The following is a 20069-nucleotide window of genomic DNA, read 5'->3' on the forward strand; positions in this document are numbered from 1 at the left end:
CGATTCCCCCACCCCTTCCCAATCTAAAATATACAAAAGCCCTAAGTTTCAAAAATTCGTATCTATTTTTCTTAAAATTCGTCTCTTTTCTCCAAAAATTGTTATAACAAAAGTTTTCTCAACTTTCAAATCTTTTTCATAAATTATGAACCCATTTTCATAGTTTCAAATATCTCTTCAAATGGTTCTTGAAATTTTTCAATTTTTTCAAAACTTTTACACTCATTTCTTTGATTTTTATCAAATTCATTTTAAAATTTCAAAGTTCTTAATTTTTCGACTTACGTCCAAGTTTTTAATTTCTCTACAATTTTTAGCATATTATTATTTTTTTAAACTGCAAACGTCTTTTTCAAAAATTTGAATTAAAAAAAATATATTTTCTATTCAGGCTCGATTTGAAAAATATTTTATGAATTAGGTAAGGATGTATTCAGATATCAACTTATGACTTTCAAAGCTTAGAAATGTGTAGTTTTATTCAAAGTATTCTCAATTTTTAAAGTTTGTTTTAAAATAAGTACCATTTTTTTTTTTCAAAATCGAATTCAAAATACTTACTTATTCTATTTCAAATTTCAATTTTCTTCTCTAATTTTTCATTCAATAAATTTTTTCAATAATTTTTTAAATTTTACTTTTAAATTTTTTCAATATCGTTTATTTTAAATCAACTTCTTTTCTAAAATTTTGAATTTTTTATTTACTGTCAACTTCTTTTTCAAGTAAATTTCTTTCGTAATTTGAAAAATTTTTCAAACAAATTATTTTTTTTTTACATTTTAGATTAGTTTTCAAACTTTGAAATTTTGAATTTTCCTTATAATGTATATTTTCAAATTTCCAATTTTTAATTTTTTCAATCATAAAATCTTTTTGAAAGTCTTTTTTTTTTATTTTCAATTTTTTTGTCATTGTTTTTGAAGTAAATTCATTATCAACCTTTAAAATTCTGGATTTCTCTGCAATTTTTTCAGATTTTTTATTTTAATGTCAAAATTTTCAATCATCCAACATTTTTTATTTTATTTCAACTTTTGTTTTTTCAATGTGTCAAACATTTGCTTCAACATTGCTTTTAGATATTAATCAATTTTCAATCTTTTTTTAAATCATCGATTCCTCATATTTTACCGACTTTGCCGTGAAACGGAAAAGTAAGGTATTGTATTTGTCATGATGGTTGAGGATTTGTGTGGGGGTGGGTTTTCTTGACGTTTTGAAGTGTGCTGATCACGATAAGACATATGGCGCAAAACGAGATAAGTTTATATATATATTTATGAATACACGTACCTAGTACCTTGTGGTGCCCGGGTCTTTTATGGTAATTGTGGTGCCCGCGTACATAGAGGATCTCATATATATGTATGATAAAGGTGTTTTGGAGCAGTTTATTTTTTTGGGGTTTTTTAGTCATAGTGGTGCCCGTTCTATAAACTTGGTACTTGTGGTGCCTGCCTCAAATTTTTTTTTTCACCTTAGAGTGCATTTCGTGAAATTCTACATCGTTTTATATAAAAAGACCTTGTGGTGCCCGATTTGGGCGCCACAAGCCCAAAACCGGGCACCACAATGACTACGTATACTTAAAACGGGCACCACAATGACTAAGTTTAAATCTATATATATATAGCCGCATACAGGTAAACTCATAACGTTTTGTATAAACAGCAATCTCAAGACCCCTCTGTAACTTCGTTGCTGTGCATACGCTCGACGCGTCACCCCATAGGCCTGATAGTACTCGATGTTAGGCCGCGTTATATTCGTTAACTTGATTTTTGGGTCACCTGTGGAAAGGTATTTCATTGCCAAAACATCAATTTTTCAGAAAAGCTTTTTTTTAAAAGTCTCATACGTCTCTGTTTTTCGCAAATGCTTTTTTAACAAAGCATCCTACAGAAAAATAACCAGCTCTGAGCAGAAAGGAAATTTAATTCTCTACAATTTCCTTCATTGCATTTTTTTCCTAGGATGCATACTTTTCCCATAAAATCAATGTTTAGATTGAAAAACACGAAAATTTGGACCTGTATAATCAACTTAAAATTAAAATTCAGCAGTCAAAAATTTATTTTAGACGATTTTTGACCACGCCATGTGAAAGAGGACATCTTCAACCACCAAAATCACCAAAAATAACGTAAAAAACGTAAAAAATGATTCTTGGCAATAAAAACCTTTTCCTCATATCCTCATACCTGTTAATTAGGCTATGTACTCATTTGAAAATTGAGTCAAAAGTGAAATTGTATAAACAGTAATCTCACGTCCCTGCTCAAACTTTGCCAGTAGACTCCCCACACCTTGTAGATTCATATGGCACCTCATCGAAAAGTCACGTCCTAAAAAGGTTACGAGTTTGTCAAAACGTTATGAGTTTGCTGGTTAATCTAGAAAAAAGTTACGAGTTTACCCCCTAGAATATTTATTTATTTATTTATATATCAATTTATGTATAAATTTGTGTCACGCTGAACTCAAAAGCTCCGAACTTTAAGTCGAAACTGATGATGGCAAAATATTGCTTTGATACTGAACTAGAGAAATTTTTAATTTGGTCGAAATCGGTTCAGCCGTTTACGAGATATGAACGTTTAAGTGTGTTTCAACGTTATGGATAAGCAGAAATTTGTGTAAACCCTTATATCTCGCAAACGGCTCACCCCCAACAAACAGATGGGGTGGTTAGGGTGTGTAGGTTGCAGATTGGTACGCCGAAGGTCGGGTGTTCGAATCCCGCGCGAGTCAAGAGGAGAAAATTTTTTGTTGATTTTTTTGTTAATTTTTTTGTTAATTTTATCCGTCCAAAATTTTTTTGCCATAAAAAATCAAAATTTTTCAAAAATTTCTAGTGTAATTTTTGTTTTAACAAAAAACATTAAGTTTTTGGTAAATAGCCAGTAAATTTTGATAATTTTTTTTTTTTTGTTAATTAATAGTAATTTTTAGTAAATAAAATGATTAGTTATTTTTGGTGAATTACTCGTAATTAAAGTTGGTCGAAAATTTTGGTAAATTGCTTGGGTAATTTTTGGTAAATTGGTAAAGTTTGGTAAATTGGTAAAAACCTTTGACAGTAAATTACTGGGGTAGTTAAAATTCGGTAAAAAATTTGTAAATTAGTGAGGAAATGTCTCGTAAATTACTGAGGTGAATGTTGGTAAATTGCTGGGGTAATTTTTGGTAAAATGGAAAATTGGTAAATTAGTGGGTAATGTCTGGTAAATTACTGAGGTAAATGTTAGTAAATTGCTGGGGTAATTTTTGGTAAATTCGTAAATTTTTGTAAAGTCGTAAATTTTGGTAAATTAATAAATTTGGGTAAATTCGTAAATTTTGGTAAATCGGTAAATTTTGGTAAATCGGTAAATTTTGGTAAATTGGTAAATTTTAGTAAATTGGTAAATTTTGGTAAATTGGTAAATGGTAAATTGGTAAATTTTGGTAAATTGGTAAATTTTGGTAAAATGGTAAATTTTGGTAAATTGATAAATTTTGATAAATTCGTAAATTTTAGTGAATTGGTAAATTTTGGTAAATCGGTAAATTTTGGTAAATCGGTAAATTTTGGTAAATTGGTAAATTTTGGTAAATTGGTGAATGTTGGTAAATTGGTAAATTTTGGTAAATTGGTAAATTTCAGTAAATAGCTAAATTTCAATTATGGATAAAAATTAAGCCATTAAAAACCTCTAAATTTTGGTAAATCGGTAAATTTAGGTAAATTGGTAAATTTTGGTAAATATGTAAATTTTGGTAAATAGGTAAATTTTGGTAAATAACTAAATTTTGGTAATTGGTAAAATTTGGTAAATCGGTAAATTTTGGTAAATCAGTAAATTTTGGTAAATTGGTAAATTTTGGTAAATTGGTAAATTTCGGTAAATTGGTAAATTTTGGTAAATTGGTAAATTTTGGTAAATAGGTAAATTTCAGTAAATAGGTAAATTTTGGTAAATAGGTAAATTGGTAAATTTTGGTAAATTGGTAAATTTTGGTAAATAGCTAAATTTCGGTAAATTGGTAAATTTCGGTAATAATTTTGTTTTTTGTCAACAATTTTCCTGATATATTATTCCACTTGTAATATGACGGTTACGTCTTCATAAGTATGCTAATTTTTATTTGAAAATCAATTTCATAAAAGTGTAATATGATGGCTACTTATGATTGACTATTTTATTTTGTCGATGTTTTCGACTTTTCGTATTCATTAAATCGGTAAATTTGGGTACTTCCGCGCATTTTGATAAATTGGTAAATTTTTAAGTAATGTCTGGTAAATTACTGAGATAAATGTTGGTAAATTCTGTATTCCAATGCAAAAAGGATGGAAGTCCTATGACCTGGCATAAGGAAAGGAGCTTAGTGTGCTTAATGCAGTTTGATACAGGGATTTTAAACTTTTCAGTTCAAAATTTAAAATTCTTGTTTCTCAAAACTGCACTGAACACACTAACCTCCTTTCCTTATGCCAGGTCATAGGACTTCCATCCTTTTTGCATTGGAGTACAGAATTACTGGGGTATATTTAGAGCAAAGTCGGTTGATCTTGCGAACTGCGCAAGATGTTTTTTTTCATCTAAAAACTTTTTCAAATTTCTGATTTTTTTCACGTCTTTTGAATTTTTGAAGATGAATTTGTTTTCTAATTATTTAAATGCTTTGATCTTTTCAACTTCCAAATCTTTTTCAATTTGAAATATCGAATACTTTTCCCAATTTTTCGAGTTTTCTTGATTTGAAATTTTTTCAACTTTATATTTTTTCAATTTTCTAGATTTCAAACTTTTTTTTTCAAAATACTAAATGTTTTGACTTTTTAAATATTTCAATGTCTTTCCAAATTTTTAACTTCTTGCAGAAAAAACTGAATTTCTCACCATCAATTTCAACATTTTATACTGATTTGAATTTTTAATTTGTTTGAGTGCGTGCTTCGTGAAATTATTTTTTAAAGTTTTCACGTTTTTTTGGACTTGAAATTTTTCATTTTTTTTACCAATTCTGTAGTTTTTTTCATTTTGAAACCTTTTCAATTAATTTAATTAATTTTTTTATGTAATATTTTTTTTTGAATGATTTGTTTCATTTTTCAATTTTTAGTACATATTTTAGATTTCTGAATTATTTTGGAACGTCTTTTTGAAAATTCGTTTCCAATTTTGAGTTTTTAATACTTCTTAATTTTGAATAAATCTTGTCATACAAAATAGAATTGGTTCGAAAATTTAGGCAAAAGAAATTGATTCAAGTTAACTCGTGTTGCTTTTGAAGGATGAGATTACAAGTTGAAGTTTTGCAAAAAAACGTCCACAAGAAGAAAAATTGCTGCATGTACTCGTACTTTGAAAGATCTAGAACGCCCTACTGGGTTTAAAAATATTAGATCTACTTTTGATCACAATCGCAAAAAAGGTATGTACAACACCCAAAATCGAATAATTTTCCACTTCCCAGGTTCAGTTCAGGTCTGCAATAGTACTCGTAATATCAATCTACCTGATGGATAAATTTTCCAATAATCCGTCATGTTTCTCAAGCTGATTTTTCAGAGCTCCATATGTGATGGCGCCTCTAGCATCGGCATCTGCGTCTTCAAATAGAGCTATAGTCAAATCTTCGATTTGATCCTCGCTGAAACGCATACCATTCTCTTCCATACACGCTCGCATTACATGCTGCAGTTCTCTATGCTGGATTAGACCATCTCCTGCACAATGATCCAAATATTTATGAGAATTGACACAACAGAAGGAAACGTGGCAAGGGCACGATACAGTTAAGAGACGTGCTACCGCCATCCATCGTCCATCAAATATTTAGACTTAAGTTAGTATAACCATTCAGAGAGTATAAGCATTTCAGCACATCCACATACTCGTCGTATACACAAGGGAAAAAACCAACAACCGCGTGATTATGATTAATGAGCGTTAACGCCGAGCGCCAATAATGACAACTCGTCAGCTTGAACACGGAGAAGAAAATATTTAACAGACAGATCGTGCACTTTATATAAAGTAAAAACAGCCTAGTTGAAATCTTCCTCACAGGACAGGACCACCGCATTTCGCATTCTTATTTAAATATTCTACTCTAACCGTTTAGTTCGTGCGTGCTTTAGTTCATCATAAAGAGTGTTTGTTTTTGAAAAAGGAAAAAAAAACTTCACACTTCGACATGATTACCTACGAGCTAGAGAACCTCTCACAGCTCACACCAACACCGCAGAAGTCAAATATGTACAAGCGCAGCCGGTCATTCTTGTTAGAATAATGACAGGTGTATAGGTAAATAAAATTTATCGTTTTCTCATCATCAACATTTGCAAACAGTGTTGCGCGAGATGAACGAGTACTACTTACCGTCCAAATCGTAAACTTTGAATAGAAATTTTATCTTGTCATCGGGTGTTTGGCCGGCGAACTGGTGCATCGAGTCGAGAAATTCTTGCAGCGATATCGAGCCGGAATTATCTTTGTCGAAAATTTGGAATACACGTTCGGTAAAAAATGGCTAAAAAATTAGGGAGACGTGGATTATTTAGGCACATGGATGGAGGAAATGAATTCTATCAAAACAAATTCAAGGGGAGGGAAGTGATGCTGGTCGAAACTGTAGAAAAATGCCTAGTGATTGAATGTTGATCAAGTTTCAGGTTCAGGAAGGTAAAAAACTTGCTAATTCTTTTCTGCAAAAAATTGAGGAAATTCATGTTCCATTCATGTAGAGTACAGAACCACAAAATTAGATATAGAAAACCTCAAATGACAATCTTAAAACTTGAAAATTGATGGTTTTCTAGAAAATGATGATATAAATCAGAAAATCATCTTATTTCGTTGTTCTTCGACTCATTGGCAAAAGCATTTCAAAATCATATCAAGAGGAAATTCACCTAAAGTTGAAAAATCATGCGATAGGTACTTTAAATTGTTCACAAATTCAGAAAATCATCGTTTGAAAATTAAATAAAAATTGGAAAATTGTAATGGAATAATGAAAAATAATTTCAAAATGGAATAAAAATCCCATTGGTTTGAAAAATTGTTCAGATCACGATTGTGTACTAGAATCCATAAAGATCGGAACATTCACAATCGTGAAAAAATCATTACCAATCATCATTCTATTCTAAATTGGGACATCGATCTGTCCCAAAAATAAGAAAGCAGAATGCAAAACGAGTTCCAAATCAACAAAGAATTGAAAGCTACATCACTAAAATTTTGACAGAATCCATCGAAATTCATCAACAAATATTCCAATAATTCAAAAATCATCTAGCAAGATGTTTCATTTAAATCAGAAAATTGTTCCAAAATCGAAAATACGAATAAGAGGAATCGCCACCAAATCATTAAGAAATCCAACTGAGATAATTTCATCAGAAACCTGCGCATGAATCGACAAAAATCAACCTCCTGATGATTGGAAAATCACCCCAAAATGAAAATAAAACCAACGCAATATAATCAAATTCAATATGTCTACTTGAAAATCTATCTCAACTTGAAAAATTATTTGGCAATCATAAAGTTATTCATCATCATCACATCCAAAATCCTTCGAAAATTCACTAAAAACAGTTCAAAAATTCACTAGAAGTTGAGGAATTGGGGATTAATTTGTGATAACGTTGCATTGATCAAAAATTTCGTTTCTGATGAGAAAGAAAAGAGAGTAAAAAAACATGATCAGTCAATATCAATTAAATTATTTCAAGTGGGAAGGGGGGGAATAAACAGCGAAAAAATTTTCAGGATTATTTAGAAAGTTGAAAAATCAAAAGAACACCCAAAAATACATTTTGAATTACCCACATTTTTCATCTTTTCTCAAATTTTTGAAAAATGCAAAGGCTCATCTCTATTTTTAAAAAAATCAAAATTTGATCAAAGTGAGATAAATACTTGAAATTCAGTACTTCACTTTTGACACCTCCTACTAAAAAATTTTTCCTTTCATCAGCTGTTTTAGAACTTCTTGTATGGATTTCCAGTTTTTGAAGAAGTCAGTGAAAGTGGCCCAAACAAAATTCAGCATTTACAAGGTCAACTATTCTAAAGACCCACATTGGGTCAATTTGGGAAAATCCTCAAAATGAATTTCTGCTTGTTCGAATCCTCTTTTTCTTAATATGTATTGATACATTTGAAAAAAAATTTCCAAGCGGATTTTGAAAATTTTCAGGTTGATATGGGAGAAAAGTATCTATCAATTAAAATAAACGCTGAATTTTTAAATTCACTGTTCTTACAAAATATTTGTCCAAATTTTCGAAAATTTCAAGGTAAGATGAGCTGTATTTTCGTGACAGAAACAATTTTTTTTTCTTGAATTATAAATTTAAAAAAAAAATGTATCCTTGCTTTAAACAGATTCAATTTGCTTCTTTCGGAAACTTGCAACCATTTAAACATTAAGACTAGTCGAAAATAATATTAAGCAGGCCTATTTTACTTCGAAATTGAAGATTTTTTTACACTTCTGTCCTCTCGTTCGAATTTTAGGAAACGTCAAGAATAAAAAAATGAACTACAGAAATTTCCGAAACTGAACCAAAATACCAAATTCATTGAAAAATACCAATTGTATGTATAAAATCACAATTTCCAAAAAATTATTCAAAATTTTTCGAATTTTTGTTTTTGACTCCCCCACCCCCTTCCTTTTCCCTTGTCCAATAAAAAACGTTCGAACCACTTCTGATTTTAAATTTTCGCTTTGAATAAATCAAATTCCAGTTTTTTCATGAAAAATAAGCCAACAAATTTTCAAAAAAAAATTGAAAAATTGAAAAATGAAATTCGTGTTTTGAAATTTTGCCTGGTTGTGTATTTTTGGATGGTCTTTAGATTTTTCATCATTTAATCTGAAAATTCTTTTGCTGAGCGAAATAGAATGGCTCTTGGTAAGAATTTACATTTTTGAGCTGTTACAAAGATATTTTGAAACGTACAAATTTTCGAGCTTTTTCGAGCTTTTTTGAGCAATTTCTCGCTTCTCCAGCAATCTGATTGTGTACATATTTAGATGGGAAAAAGAGGTGGATTCAAGAAATCGATCACATTTTTATTCTAGATAGAACTTTCAATAGATTAAACAGCAATTTTCTACAGTTTGACCAGTATCTGGGCAGGAACAATTGGGTAGGAACTCACAATGACCAACACTGGCCCCCAAAATACTTACATTCTTAGTAATTAATATCTTTTTAAAATCGTCCCTCCTAATTTCCTTTTCATTGCCTACTGTTTGCCTGAACAGTTGCTCTAAACATTCCAAGCTTTCTTTATCGAAACCGGTGCGTTTTCTAAAAAAAAAAAATCAGCCATTTTTAACTTCCAAGTCTAAATGCATTATTCGTAATGAAAAAATTAGAGGAAAGCTTCCAGGACCAGCATTAGTATTCATAATCATAAGTATAGGTGGGTAAAGGTATAGGCAATTAGGTACCTATGTATATAATTGCATAATACATAATAGATACAACGTATAGGTGCATTTTAACATTCGGTATTGAATACCATGTGAGGTGATTTATCATAGGTATGTAAGGCAATTGGTTCGGGCACAAATCAATCATGAATTATCGACTCAACGAGATTCGAAGTACAATTTTAACGTGCAGTGTATCCATTTATCATACAATATAATGCGATGGCGGTATACGTAAGTACGTAGATAATGCTTGCAAGCAGCAATGGGTCGCGTCATTGAACTAAAAACATTATCGTCGTAGCTGTGCCATTGTCTCAAATCTATTGTATTTTAATATAAGTGGCCGCAGTCGCCATAAATGTGGTGCACAGATCCCAGAACTAATCGCGGAAATAAACGTACGTATGTGAATGTGTAGAATCGCATCATAAAGATACAGGTACATGTACGTACAGGTACTTGGGATTGTTCATCTGCTTGAGATCAAACTCCAATTGAATGCAACATACGAGTATTGAAATGATCAATACACAAGTCGAGTTTTTAAAAAATTGTGTTTTATGTACCACATGTTGAGTCTCTCTTGCGAGAGGATTTCGTAGATCATTACAGTACCTAGGCTATCACGCTGAAGCCAACACCACACACGTAATGATAGGTATTAGGAATTTTTGTTGATGATATGTTAATGAACATCGACGCGAGATCTCCTCGTCGAGTAATTTATTCATTGATATTATTTTGTTTTGAAAAAAAACACGCGCGCGCGACTCGAAACGATTAAAAATTATTTAACTCGACTCAGCCTCAAAGTCAGTTTCCTCTTTAGGGCTAAACTGACTATTAATGTAAATAGTTTTACTCGCCAAAAGCGACGCGAGCGAGAGTACCTAGAATAATCTTAATAACAAGTACAAATATGCTAGAAGCCTATACAATTACTGGAGTAATTAATGTTGCGTTTAATCGTTCTTGTTTTTTAAAGAGTTATTTGTTAGATTAAGATCTGTATAGTATGTTATGAGTTTTTTGAATCTCAATCATACCTAAATACTTGCAGTCAGGATGATCGAAGTGAAAATCATATGATGGAATAAAACCGCAAGAAATTAGTACAAAATTTTACAGAGATAATTTCATAAGTTACACAGTAATTTTGATGCTGGTTTTTAAAAAAAAACCAGTAGTGCGCAAGCGCCGTACATATGCTCAGAGCAGACGGCGCATGCGCTGTACCTGTATTTAAAACAAATGTTGCGCATGCGCCCTTTGCTTGTTAAGGATGATCCAACGCGTTGCGCATGCTCTCTATTCATTTTATTGCAATTGGCGATACTCAAGTAAAGTATTGATATATGTAATACGAGATGTACTTTCTTCAGATGAAATATCAGTACCTCAAGCAGGGTTGCAGAGTGGGATTAATTTTCATTTGTTCTGGTTTCCATTTTATTCCACTTCACTCAAAAATATCGTTCCATTCTGCTCCTTTTGGGGGGGGGGGGCTCCACGTCAGCAGAATTTTTATGTCTGGAGGAAAAATTGAAGTTGAACTGTCCAAAATTTTGAAAAAATGGTTGAATTCAGAGTGTTTCAACAAATTTGGGTAATTCTCAAAAAAAGTTTAAAAATCATATAACAGGTGGTTTACTTGAATACTATTTACAATTGAATTTTTTTTTCGGTGGCATTGTATAGATATCAACTCTGGCATCACGTGCATATAGTTTCACGTCCCCCAAACCCCCTCCACTATGGGTCAAGTCCCCCCAAACCCCGAAAATTTCATTGTCGTGGCTCCAGTTTTTGCTCCATCGCCGTGGCCAATTTTTGTTTATTTTTTCCTGGCTCTCCTATTCGACTTTTTTTCGGTGAAATGGCTACACTGTATTGTTTCAGTGATAGCAGTGCTGTGCCCATTTCACAACCATCCAGCAAATACAGTCCCCCTTTCTCTGAATGGTAATCTGTGAAAATTGTACAGATTACCATTTTTCAGATCCATCGCCGTGGCTTAGTATCATTCTCACGTTTAAAAGATACATTTTTTTCTTGAAAAAAAAAGAAAGTAAAAAATGATTGATTCTATTATACCAGTAAAACAAAATTTAGTTCTTTTTTTCTTACGTCGTGGATAGTACAGTTTGGTATTTCGTCGTGGCTATCGTGATTTTTTTGTCCACGGTGAAGGAAAGTACCTACCTTATCGTGTTTGAATACTCCCATTAAAATGTACCTGGTACCTACTTGATGACCTTTTTGTGAGCTTAACCTACTAATAACTGCTCCAGTTATACCTATACTTACCCAAAAGTAGTGAACAGCCTTTTTATTCAACATGTGACACTGATTTTTTAAAAGCCCCTACCCCTGCCCCTATTGAAGATGACATGGGCCTGAAGTCATTTTAGGGGTCCTGGGTATGCCTAGAATCAAGTCCCTTTTGAAAAATTTCAAAAAAAGGTTTTCATTTTTGAAAAATTTTCGTACTGAAATTAAAATTTTTTTTTATATAAGAAGTGCCAAAAACCCCAACAAAATTTGGAAGGTTTCACTATTGGTCAAATACTTTGGTGTTTGACATTGACTATCTCTTGTTGTAATTTTCTAATTTATTGACATAAAATCCAGGCTTGTTGGACCAGACCAAAAAACTGGACTGATGGCTGCAACTGGGCCCAAAAATGCTCACAAGACCAAGTGGACAGGACCAGATCTGACCTGAGCCCTCTAAAACAAATCTATGTAAAAAATATTAACCGAACAGATAACCCTCTCCTCTTCAGAAAAAATACCAGGGGCAGACCGAGACTGAAGATCTTTCTAAAAAATTGAACCAATGACCGCAGCTTGAACCTCAGTTACGTCCAATTTTTCAAATTTATAATGCCATTTTAAATGCCTATTTCAAATAAATTTCCATTATGATTAAATTTCTTTTGAAGTTTCAATGTTTCTGAAAGCAAAAATCTCATTTTTCAACTCATCGAATGTGTTAGGAACTTTTTTCTTTCTGAAAAATGAAGACTGTTTTTTGGACCAGGGCTGACCCATGACCATTGACCAGGATAAAAATTTCTGGTCAGGATCAGACCGGGCCGACCTACAAAGACAAAAAATGAAGAACAGAATGACCAGATCAGACTGTTTGAAAGCTCCAAACAAAGACATTGATTTTGAAGCAACTGCAAAACCTGAGCGGTCCTACAAGACTAATAAAATCTCAACAAAAACACCTGTTCTTCACACTATAATCTTGCAAAACCTTCATTAAAAGTCAGAAAATTTGCGAGGTCAGAGGGTTCAAAACCCATATTTTTTTGGTTTGGTTCTGGTTTCATTGCAGTACACTTTTTGAATTTTGGTTCTGGTTCTGTTTACACTACACAAAAATTTTCCAAAAATAAGGGGGTTCGCATTCCGGTTTACATATTCTGGTTTTGTTCTGTTCTGCAACCCTGACCTCAAGTATCAAAGCTCCAAAATGTAGTTAGGTACTCAAAATACCAAGCTCAACACTTTATGATGAATTATTCTGAACAATGATCACCAAATGGAATTTGCCAAAGTCTAGAATATCGAGTTATTTTGAGTGAATTTCAAAGCTTTTGTGAGTTTTTTTTTTCATAACTTTCAGGCTGAGAAAATTTAATTTTGATACTATTTTTCCAAGCATCAAACTTAAAAACATCGATGAAAACATTGTTAATATTTTTGAAAAATATCGATACCACAAAGTATCAAAATGGTATCTACAACCCCACACATTGGAGATGAACCAACATGCTGCGCGCGCAGGAGCTCTGTGCGCATTAAGGATGACTCAACGTGTTGCGCATGAGCTCTATGCACGTTAGGAGTAATTCAACGCGTTGCGCATGCGCACTGGGCACATTAGAAATGACTATTGCGCGTACATGATACGCACTTCTCTTCAAATTATGCACATGACACACTTGCAGTCACCTAAGTGCGCGAATTGATTTCATGCATTATTAGACCGAACCAAAAGCCACTGAAGTCTACATTCAAACTTCAAATGAAATATTTTTCAACACTTACCGAACGCAGGTGAGAGAAGCAATAACTTCTGTGATTTGGTGTGACGTAATAAATCCATCATTATCCTTATCAATCAGTCTAAAAATTTTATCAGTTATCTGAAACACAAAGCAAAAAAAAAGATGATTTAGGTAGGTATATGAGATTTATGTACAAATTCAAATTATGCAGCTTTCTCATAAGTTATCACAAAAAATTGATCAAAATAAACACCTCGATTTAATTTCTAGCAGCTACACGATTTCCACGCCATTTCCTCATTTTCAGCGCAACTTCCACGCCAAACACAGCTATACTCAGACCTAAGCCAGCTATCAAGACAAAAAAGGCCACTTCCAAGTCATACAACGAGAACACTTTGGTGGTTTTTCTCTCCTTAGACATCAATTGATACTTCTCGAAAATATACCGAGCCATATCACCGTTCCATTTGACAATCAATCCCGCATGATCCACAGCTGATATAATTTCATTGATACGTTTCTTATACGGTGAGTTTTTCGGAAACGCGTACGAGATGAAGTAGGAAGTTAGACATTGTTTCATCGTATGCAAAAATCTGATATCTTTTTTATCGATAGTGTATTTGATATCTTTGAAGTACTTCAGATTATAAACATTGATGCGTTGGAAACCAGCAAAATAGCCACGAAAATTCTCCACTTTCGAGACGTTCTTAGAATAGTAGAGTTTTTTACCTAAAATAGTCAGATTTGGATCATTCATTAGTAAATCTCGAAAAATAACGCTGGCTGTTCGTAATGGTATCCCTGAGGCGATAAGTTCCTCAAACGTGTCAATATCAGGGAAATACATAGGCGTATTAAGAACAGTGACCAACGACCCTTGGAACGAATTCAAAATCACTGTTGAAAAAAACCAGCAAAATATAAACAGTACTTTTTCCGAATACCTTCTGAATTTCCTATTAGTTGGAGCCGAAATTAACAAACGAAACGCTTCTAATTCCAATATGCAGCCTTTTGGCACCTTGCGATTCATGTACTTGATGCTGAAACGAGTCCAGAAATAGAAAGCCACACATACGGCCACATAAGCGATCACTATCATGGCCCAGACTTCCAATTGGAGGCTTTTCAGAACCGCGAACATGGGAGGTATTGCGCCAGCTTTTGGAACAAGTATGCAAGCCATATCACTAGTCACTTGTCTGGTTAGTTCGACCGAATCGCATTTGTAATCCTTGACGAAATGGCTATTAAGGGATAGATCAGCAGTACCATTGATCAAATTAGCAAACGTGCCTTCGTAAGAACCGTTAACGAGACGATATCCGTAGAAGGTTTTACCATCGTTGAGTTTTATGGCGGGGGTGAAGTTCATCTTTTTGGCTAATAAATCTAGCATTTCGCCATCTTGCCCCATAAATGTTCCATTATCGACTAAGAACGCCGTTTCTTCTCTGACATTCATCGAGACTGTAAGAGGGCATTTGAATAAATCTTTGATGAAGCCACCTAAAGACTCGGCTTGTTTGTCGTAATCTTCGGAAGCCATCTCCACGAACCAATCGCTTACTTCGCACGTGATATAAGGATGGAACCGATAACTCTTTTTTTTACTCGTATCGACGATCAATACTTTATACATGTATCTTAGTTTCCAAGCAGTTCTCAGCACTTCCTCCAGTTCTCGGGTTTTTTCCGACATTACGACCAAACTAGTCGTAGGCCAGGATAAAGAATGATAGAGTAGTCCGATCAATACAGCTTTAGTAGGGTATAGAGCCAATATCAAATCGTGTGTTTTTTTGAACTCGGTTACTCGACATTCGGCGATACGTTCTTCTCGCTGGATTGGCACACCGGAAAAGCTCGATATAGCCACGCTGTAATATTTCTGCAATCGTGTCAAAGATGTACCCAAGTCTAAGGTATCTGGTTTTACTACGTATAAGCTTTTGAAATTACTGTAGCGTAGAACAGCCTCGCATATATTGACCACAGTCGCGAATTTATCCTCACTGTCGAGTATTCTAAATAAGGATACTTCTGTCAACAAGAATCCGCAAATAAAATACACGCAGACTTGTAACCAACGAGACATTCCGTACGTTTACAAATATACGATAGCGAGTCTGTAAACGTTTATGACGACAAAACACTGTTAAGGTTGACGTTTTATGTGCTCGATTTTTATTGGAAAATGCGTCGTGGATTTTCACTTGCATATCTATCGGTGTTTTGAAATGCCAATGTTGTTATTTTAAGAAAAGAAAATACAATTAAGGTCGCTGCTTGGTATAAGAAAATATGTCATTTAGAATGTTTATTCGTTTTCGACTGAAATATACGACGATAAAGAAAAATAAAAGTACTAGAAATGTTTTGGATTTTTTTCCATGTCACATAAGAATGCATCACTTTCGAAGATAAACATCCCCCCTCCTTTTCAACAGCTTTTAGTTCAGATTTGGAGCATGAACTTCGTCAGGATATTGCCTCATTTGACTCAGATTAATTTGAATTTTTCCACATCTCAAACCATACAGAACTGAATTTCGATCCAGATAAACTCCAACTCAAAACAAATCACACACCAACACCTAACTCGAAATTAACGATCTCTATGCATATCCGTCATAAAATCAACCACCTTTTCACAGCTGTCAGATCAAATCATTTCACAAGTCATCAAAGCTCACTGATACGTCTAGAACACTACAGCCATTAGCATAAAGATACAGTTTGAGTGGTAGGATGCCTGAGGTACCTGAGAATGTCAAAACATATCCGATGATGAGCACATATAAACATACCAAAGGTGCTCGCGAACTAATTACGCTTACATGTGTTACCGATACGCCACCCTTTGAATACAAACCAGCTCAGGCGGAAGGTCGATGGCTTTCACAAATCAGCACGTTATACACCTGCAACGCCGAGGCTTAATTCATTGCGCCGATGACCCCGAAGACAAGTTGATAGACAATATGGGTGACCTTATGCGTATGTGTTTGCGTATTATGAATCGCGTATTATAGTAGGCCGATACTCGAGCGATATTCTATGATTAACGTAACGCGTCATAGTATGTACATTTATGTGCCTTATACCTACATCCACATACGTCTATTCACTCGGACGTAGGTAAAGTCTCCTCATACTGTGTAAGTATATCAAGATAAACGCCTACCACAAAGAATATCCATCAATTATAATGTATAGGTACGCGGAGACACGGAGACGTCATTCGAAGCGAAATTTTCCCACTTGGAAAAAAATGCTTGCGACGACGGAACGATGTAGATGCTTTACGTAAATATTGTTCAGTCACGATGAACGTAAGTTTGGATGTGAAGTGTAGGTTACCTCTTTTTAGCCGGATTTTCCACATTTTCAATTCTTTGAGGAGGAAGGCCCGAATATCAAATCTAACAAAAATGAACCAATTAAACTGATTGTGAGACACTTAAATTTCAACGAAACCAAGTTAGATAGAAAAGTGATGCTCTACAACCCCTGTAATTGAAATTTCAAATGCTCAAGTTCATTTTTATGAATTTTCAACGAATTTTTGAAAATTTAAAAAAACAGCTGTTACGTGGGACATTTACAAATTGTGTTCTTTTTGATACAAATTAACCACCTATGTAGAATTTTGGAAAAAATTAGATTCCTTTTTAAAAACTTGAGAAAAATTTTGATCAATTTCTAATATGTTTTTAGACGAATTCAATGTTACAATATTTTTTCAAAATTACTGAATTGCTAAAATGACACTTTCCAATACTGAGTTGACTTAAGCAAAAATCACATCTGCGTATTCATGATTTCAAACTTTTCGAGGAAAAGAGACCTTATAGTTATTTAACATTCGATTTTCAACTTTTTTTTGTAATATTTGGACACGAGGAATTTTCGAAGGTGAATTGCCTGCGAGAAATTGTCACCAATCCCTTCAACGTGCGTTCTGGTAAATTTTTGACCAACAGATAAAGTCAAAAAAAAAACAAGGAAAATTGTCGGAAATGACACACCCCATAGTAGCTCATTCGTTCAGACATCATTCGTTGGGTCAGCATCAATACAGCTGCCTCGCTCAAAAACAACAGTTTTTGGCTTTTTCTGGACCCTCTAATGAGTTTTTAATTTTTTCTACGAATTTCCAATTGTTTTGAAAGGATTAAAATGAAATTTAAGAGCACCTTGACATAACTTTTATCAACTGTTTTAAGCCATTGCTGCGGAGTTCCAGGACCCATCTGGCACATCCGAAAAAAAATTATATTTCTATTCAGTACAATCTAAAGTAATAGGGACTGAAACTCTTTTTCGACCTTTTCATGCGATTAAAAATTCATTATGAAAAAAAAAATTAAGAAACTCATTGAAGCCACCTGAAAAACTCAAACAGTCTTTTTTTCGAGTTTTAAATGGTTTTAATGAAGTGACTAAGAAGTTCGATTGGTTTGAATAAAAAGCCTTCGTGAATTTTTTGAACTTGCAAAAATTTGTTAAAAATCAACTTTAGCATTGAAAATTTTGTTTAGAGAAGTTTCAGAACATGCTGTTTAGATATAAGTACGTGGTTAATGCTGTGTGGTTTTTTGGAAGGACCAGGATGTCCACTCATTTCTGGAAATGATTTTCCCTGACTTTTCCAGGTTTTCCTGGCCAATTTCTCCATTTTCCAGACCTTTTTTTCAAAATAAAAACACCATTTATCTACCCTACAATTACCCCTCCTTTACACTGAAAAAATCACGTTTTTCAATACGTTCGGTTCCAAGCTCGAACTAAACGAATTAAACGAAATTATCCGAACGACGTGAGCAAAATTTTTTCCAAAATCTCTAGGTATTATAATAAAGCTACAAGCAAAAAAGTTCAACAGGCTGTCATTCAGCCCCAATTACAGCTGGGATGCTAATTTTTTTTGTAATAGAAAGCCCTCGACGAGTACTTAATGCGAAAACTATAGCGAAGACTCAATTTTGATTTTAAGGGCCCCAAATTTGGGGAAAAGGGGGCTAAAATCAACATTAAAAATTTTGGAAATACGTTTTCTTCCAAACTGCATTTTGAACCGAATTCCAAAATTTGAATCGATTTGGTAACATAGGGGGCGAGATATGCCCCAAAAGCCAATTTTTGAGCTCCCTCCTCCAAATTTTCAAAAAATGGACCGATTTTGCTCATTTTTTTAAAATGTTCCTTATGCCATGTACATATGTTATGGAACATTTAGAATTCAAAATTATTTAATTTATTCCAAAATAAATAATTATAATAAAACTACACACTAGAATTACTACAAAATTGCATGTGATGAGGGGAAATTGTCGAAATTTCTGAAACTCCCTGACTTCCTTAACTTTTCCAGGTTTTCCAGAAGTGTGTAAATGGTGAAGGAGGAATAAGTTGAAAATTTCGAAAATCTGTAGGAAAGAATAATATTGTAGATATTTTTTATTTTCAAAAAAAAGTTTTAGACCTTCAAGGTCAATATTTTCGAGAAGAAATTTTAAAATTTTAAATTTCACGAAAATAGAATTTTTTTGGTTTTCCTCAACTTTGGAAGACTCCGTACCAAGGGACCAACTTGGTAGGGGGGGGGGGGATTGAGGATTTTTTTGAAAACGTGATTACTGGCAAAAAAATGCTACTAACATATTTCACATTTTTGTCAGAAAATTGAAACTATAATTTCACAAATGTTTGGTAATAAAACGAGGCTTTTTTTGAAATTTGACATAAAAAAGATATTTTTAGTAATTTTAGGCAAAAAAAGCAAGATTTTCACAATTTTTGGAAATATTTCTGCCAAAAAAACAAAACTTGCAAAATTTTAGGAAAAAGTGTAGACTTTTTGAAATTTTTGTCAAAAAATAGACAATTTTTAGCAGTTTTTTACAAAAAGCGAGATTTTTTGGCAACTTTGAACGTTTTAAAGTAAAAAAGCAATATTTCTAACTTTTTGGCACAAAACAAGACTTTTTGAAAATTCTGGCGGAATATTGATGCTTTCTTGCAATTTTTGTTTTAAAAAAAATGAGACTTTTTCGACATTTTTTGGTGATGAAAAAGTGATTTTTTCTCGAAAAGTGTTGACAAAAAAAGACTTTAACAATTTTACCAAAAAGGAAAATCTTTTTTTTTTAGGAATTTTTGGCAACAAAACGAGACTTGGTCAATTTTTGAAAAGAAGTGAGACGTTTAGAATTTTTTGCAAACAGCTTTGACAATTTTTTGCCAGTTTTGATAACCTGAAAAAAAAATCAGAGCCAAAAAAATAATATTTTTGTACTCAAACCAAAAGTGGGCTCATAAACGTGACTATGGGTCGAATGTGACCAAACATAGAAAATTCTCAGAGTTGTAGGTGCTCAATAATTGCACTTTAGAGATTTCATGGATTTTTTTTTTGAAAAATTTCAGCTTCAAAAATACGATTTCATCATTGTAGTCGAAAATGTGTCAAAAAACGTAATAATGATTGGAATACGAACAAAAACCGAACGGAGATTTTCTGACAATGAGTTACACTATCCTTTACATTTTTAGACATTTTATACACCTTTTTAAAGATCT

General features: G+C 33.1%; 1 protein-coding gene across 3 annotated transcripts in view; it reads right to left on the reverse strand.

The window, feature by feature from the left end:
- Positions 1-20069, reverse strand: part of LOC135844090 (NADPH oxidase 5-like) — a 142587-nt gene that overhangs the window by 10740 nt on the left and 111778 nt on the right. For all 3 annotated transcript variants that reach the window (XM_065362200.1, XM_065362199.1, XM_065362198.1), the window contains exons 5-8: positions 13516-13613; positions 9205-9325; positions 6375-6525; positions 5509-5719 (exon numbers count right to left, since the gene is read on the reverse strand). In XM_065362200.1, coding sequence (XP_065218272.1) covers positions 5509-5719; positions 6375-6525; positions 9205-9325; positions 13516-13613 — 581 coding nt within the window. The remainder of the gene's footprint in view (positions 1-5508; positions 5720-6374; positions 6526-9204; positions 9326-13515; positions 13614-20069) is intronic.

Source organism: Planococcus citri, chromosome 4, assembly GCF_950023065.1.
Source record: "Planococcus citri chromosome 4, ihPlaCitr1.1, whole genome shotgun sequence".
In the NCBI taxonomy this organism is placed as follows: Eukaryota; Metazoa; Arthropoda; class Insecta; order Hemiptera; family Pseudococcidae; genus Planococcus; species Planococcus citri.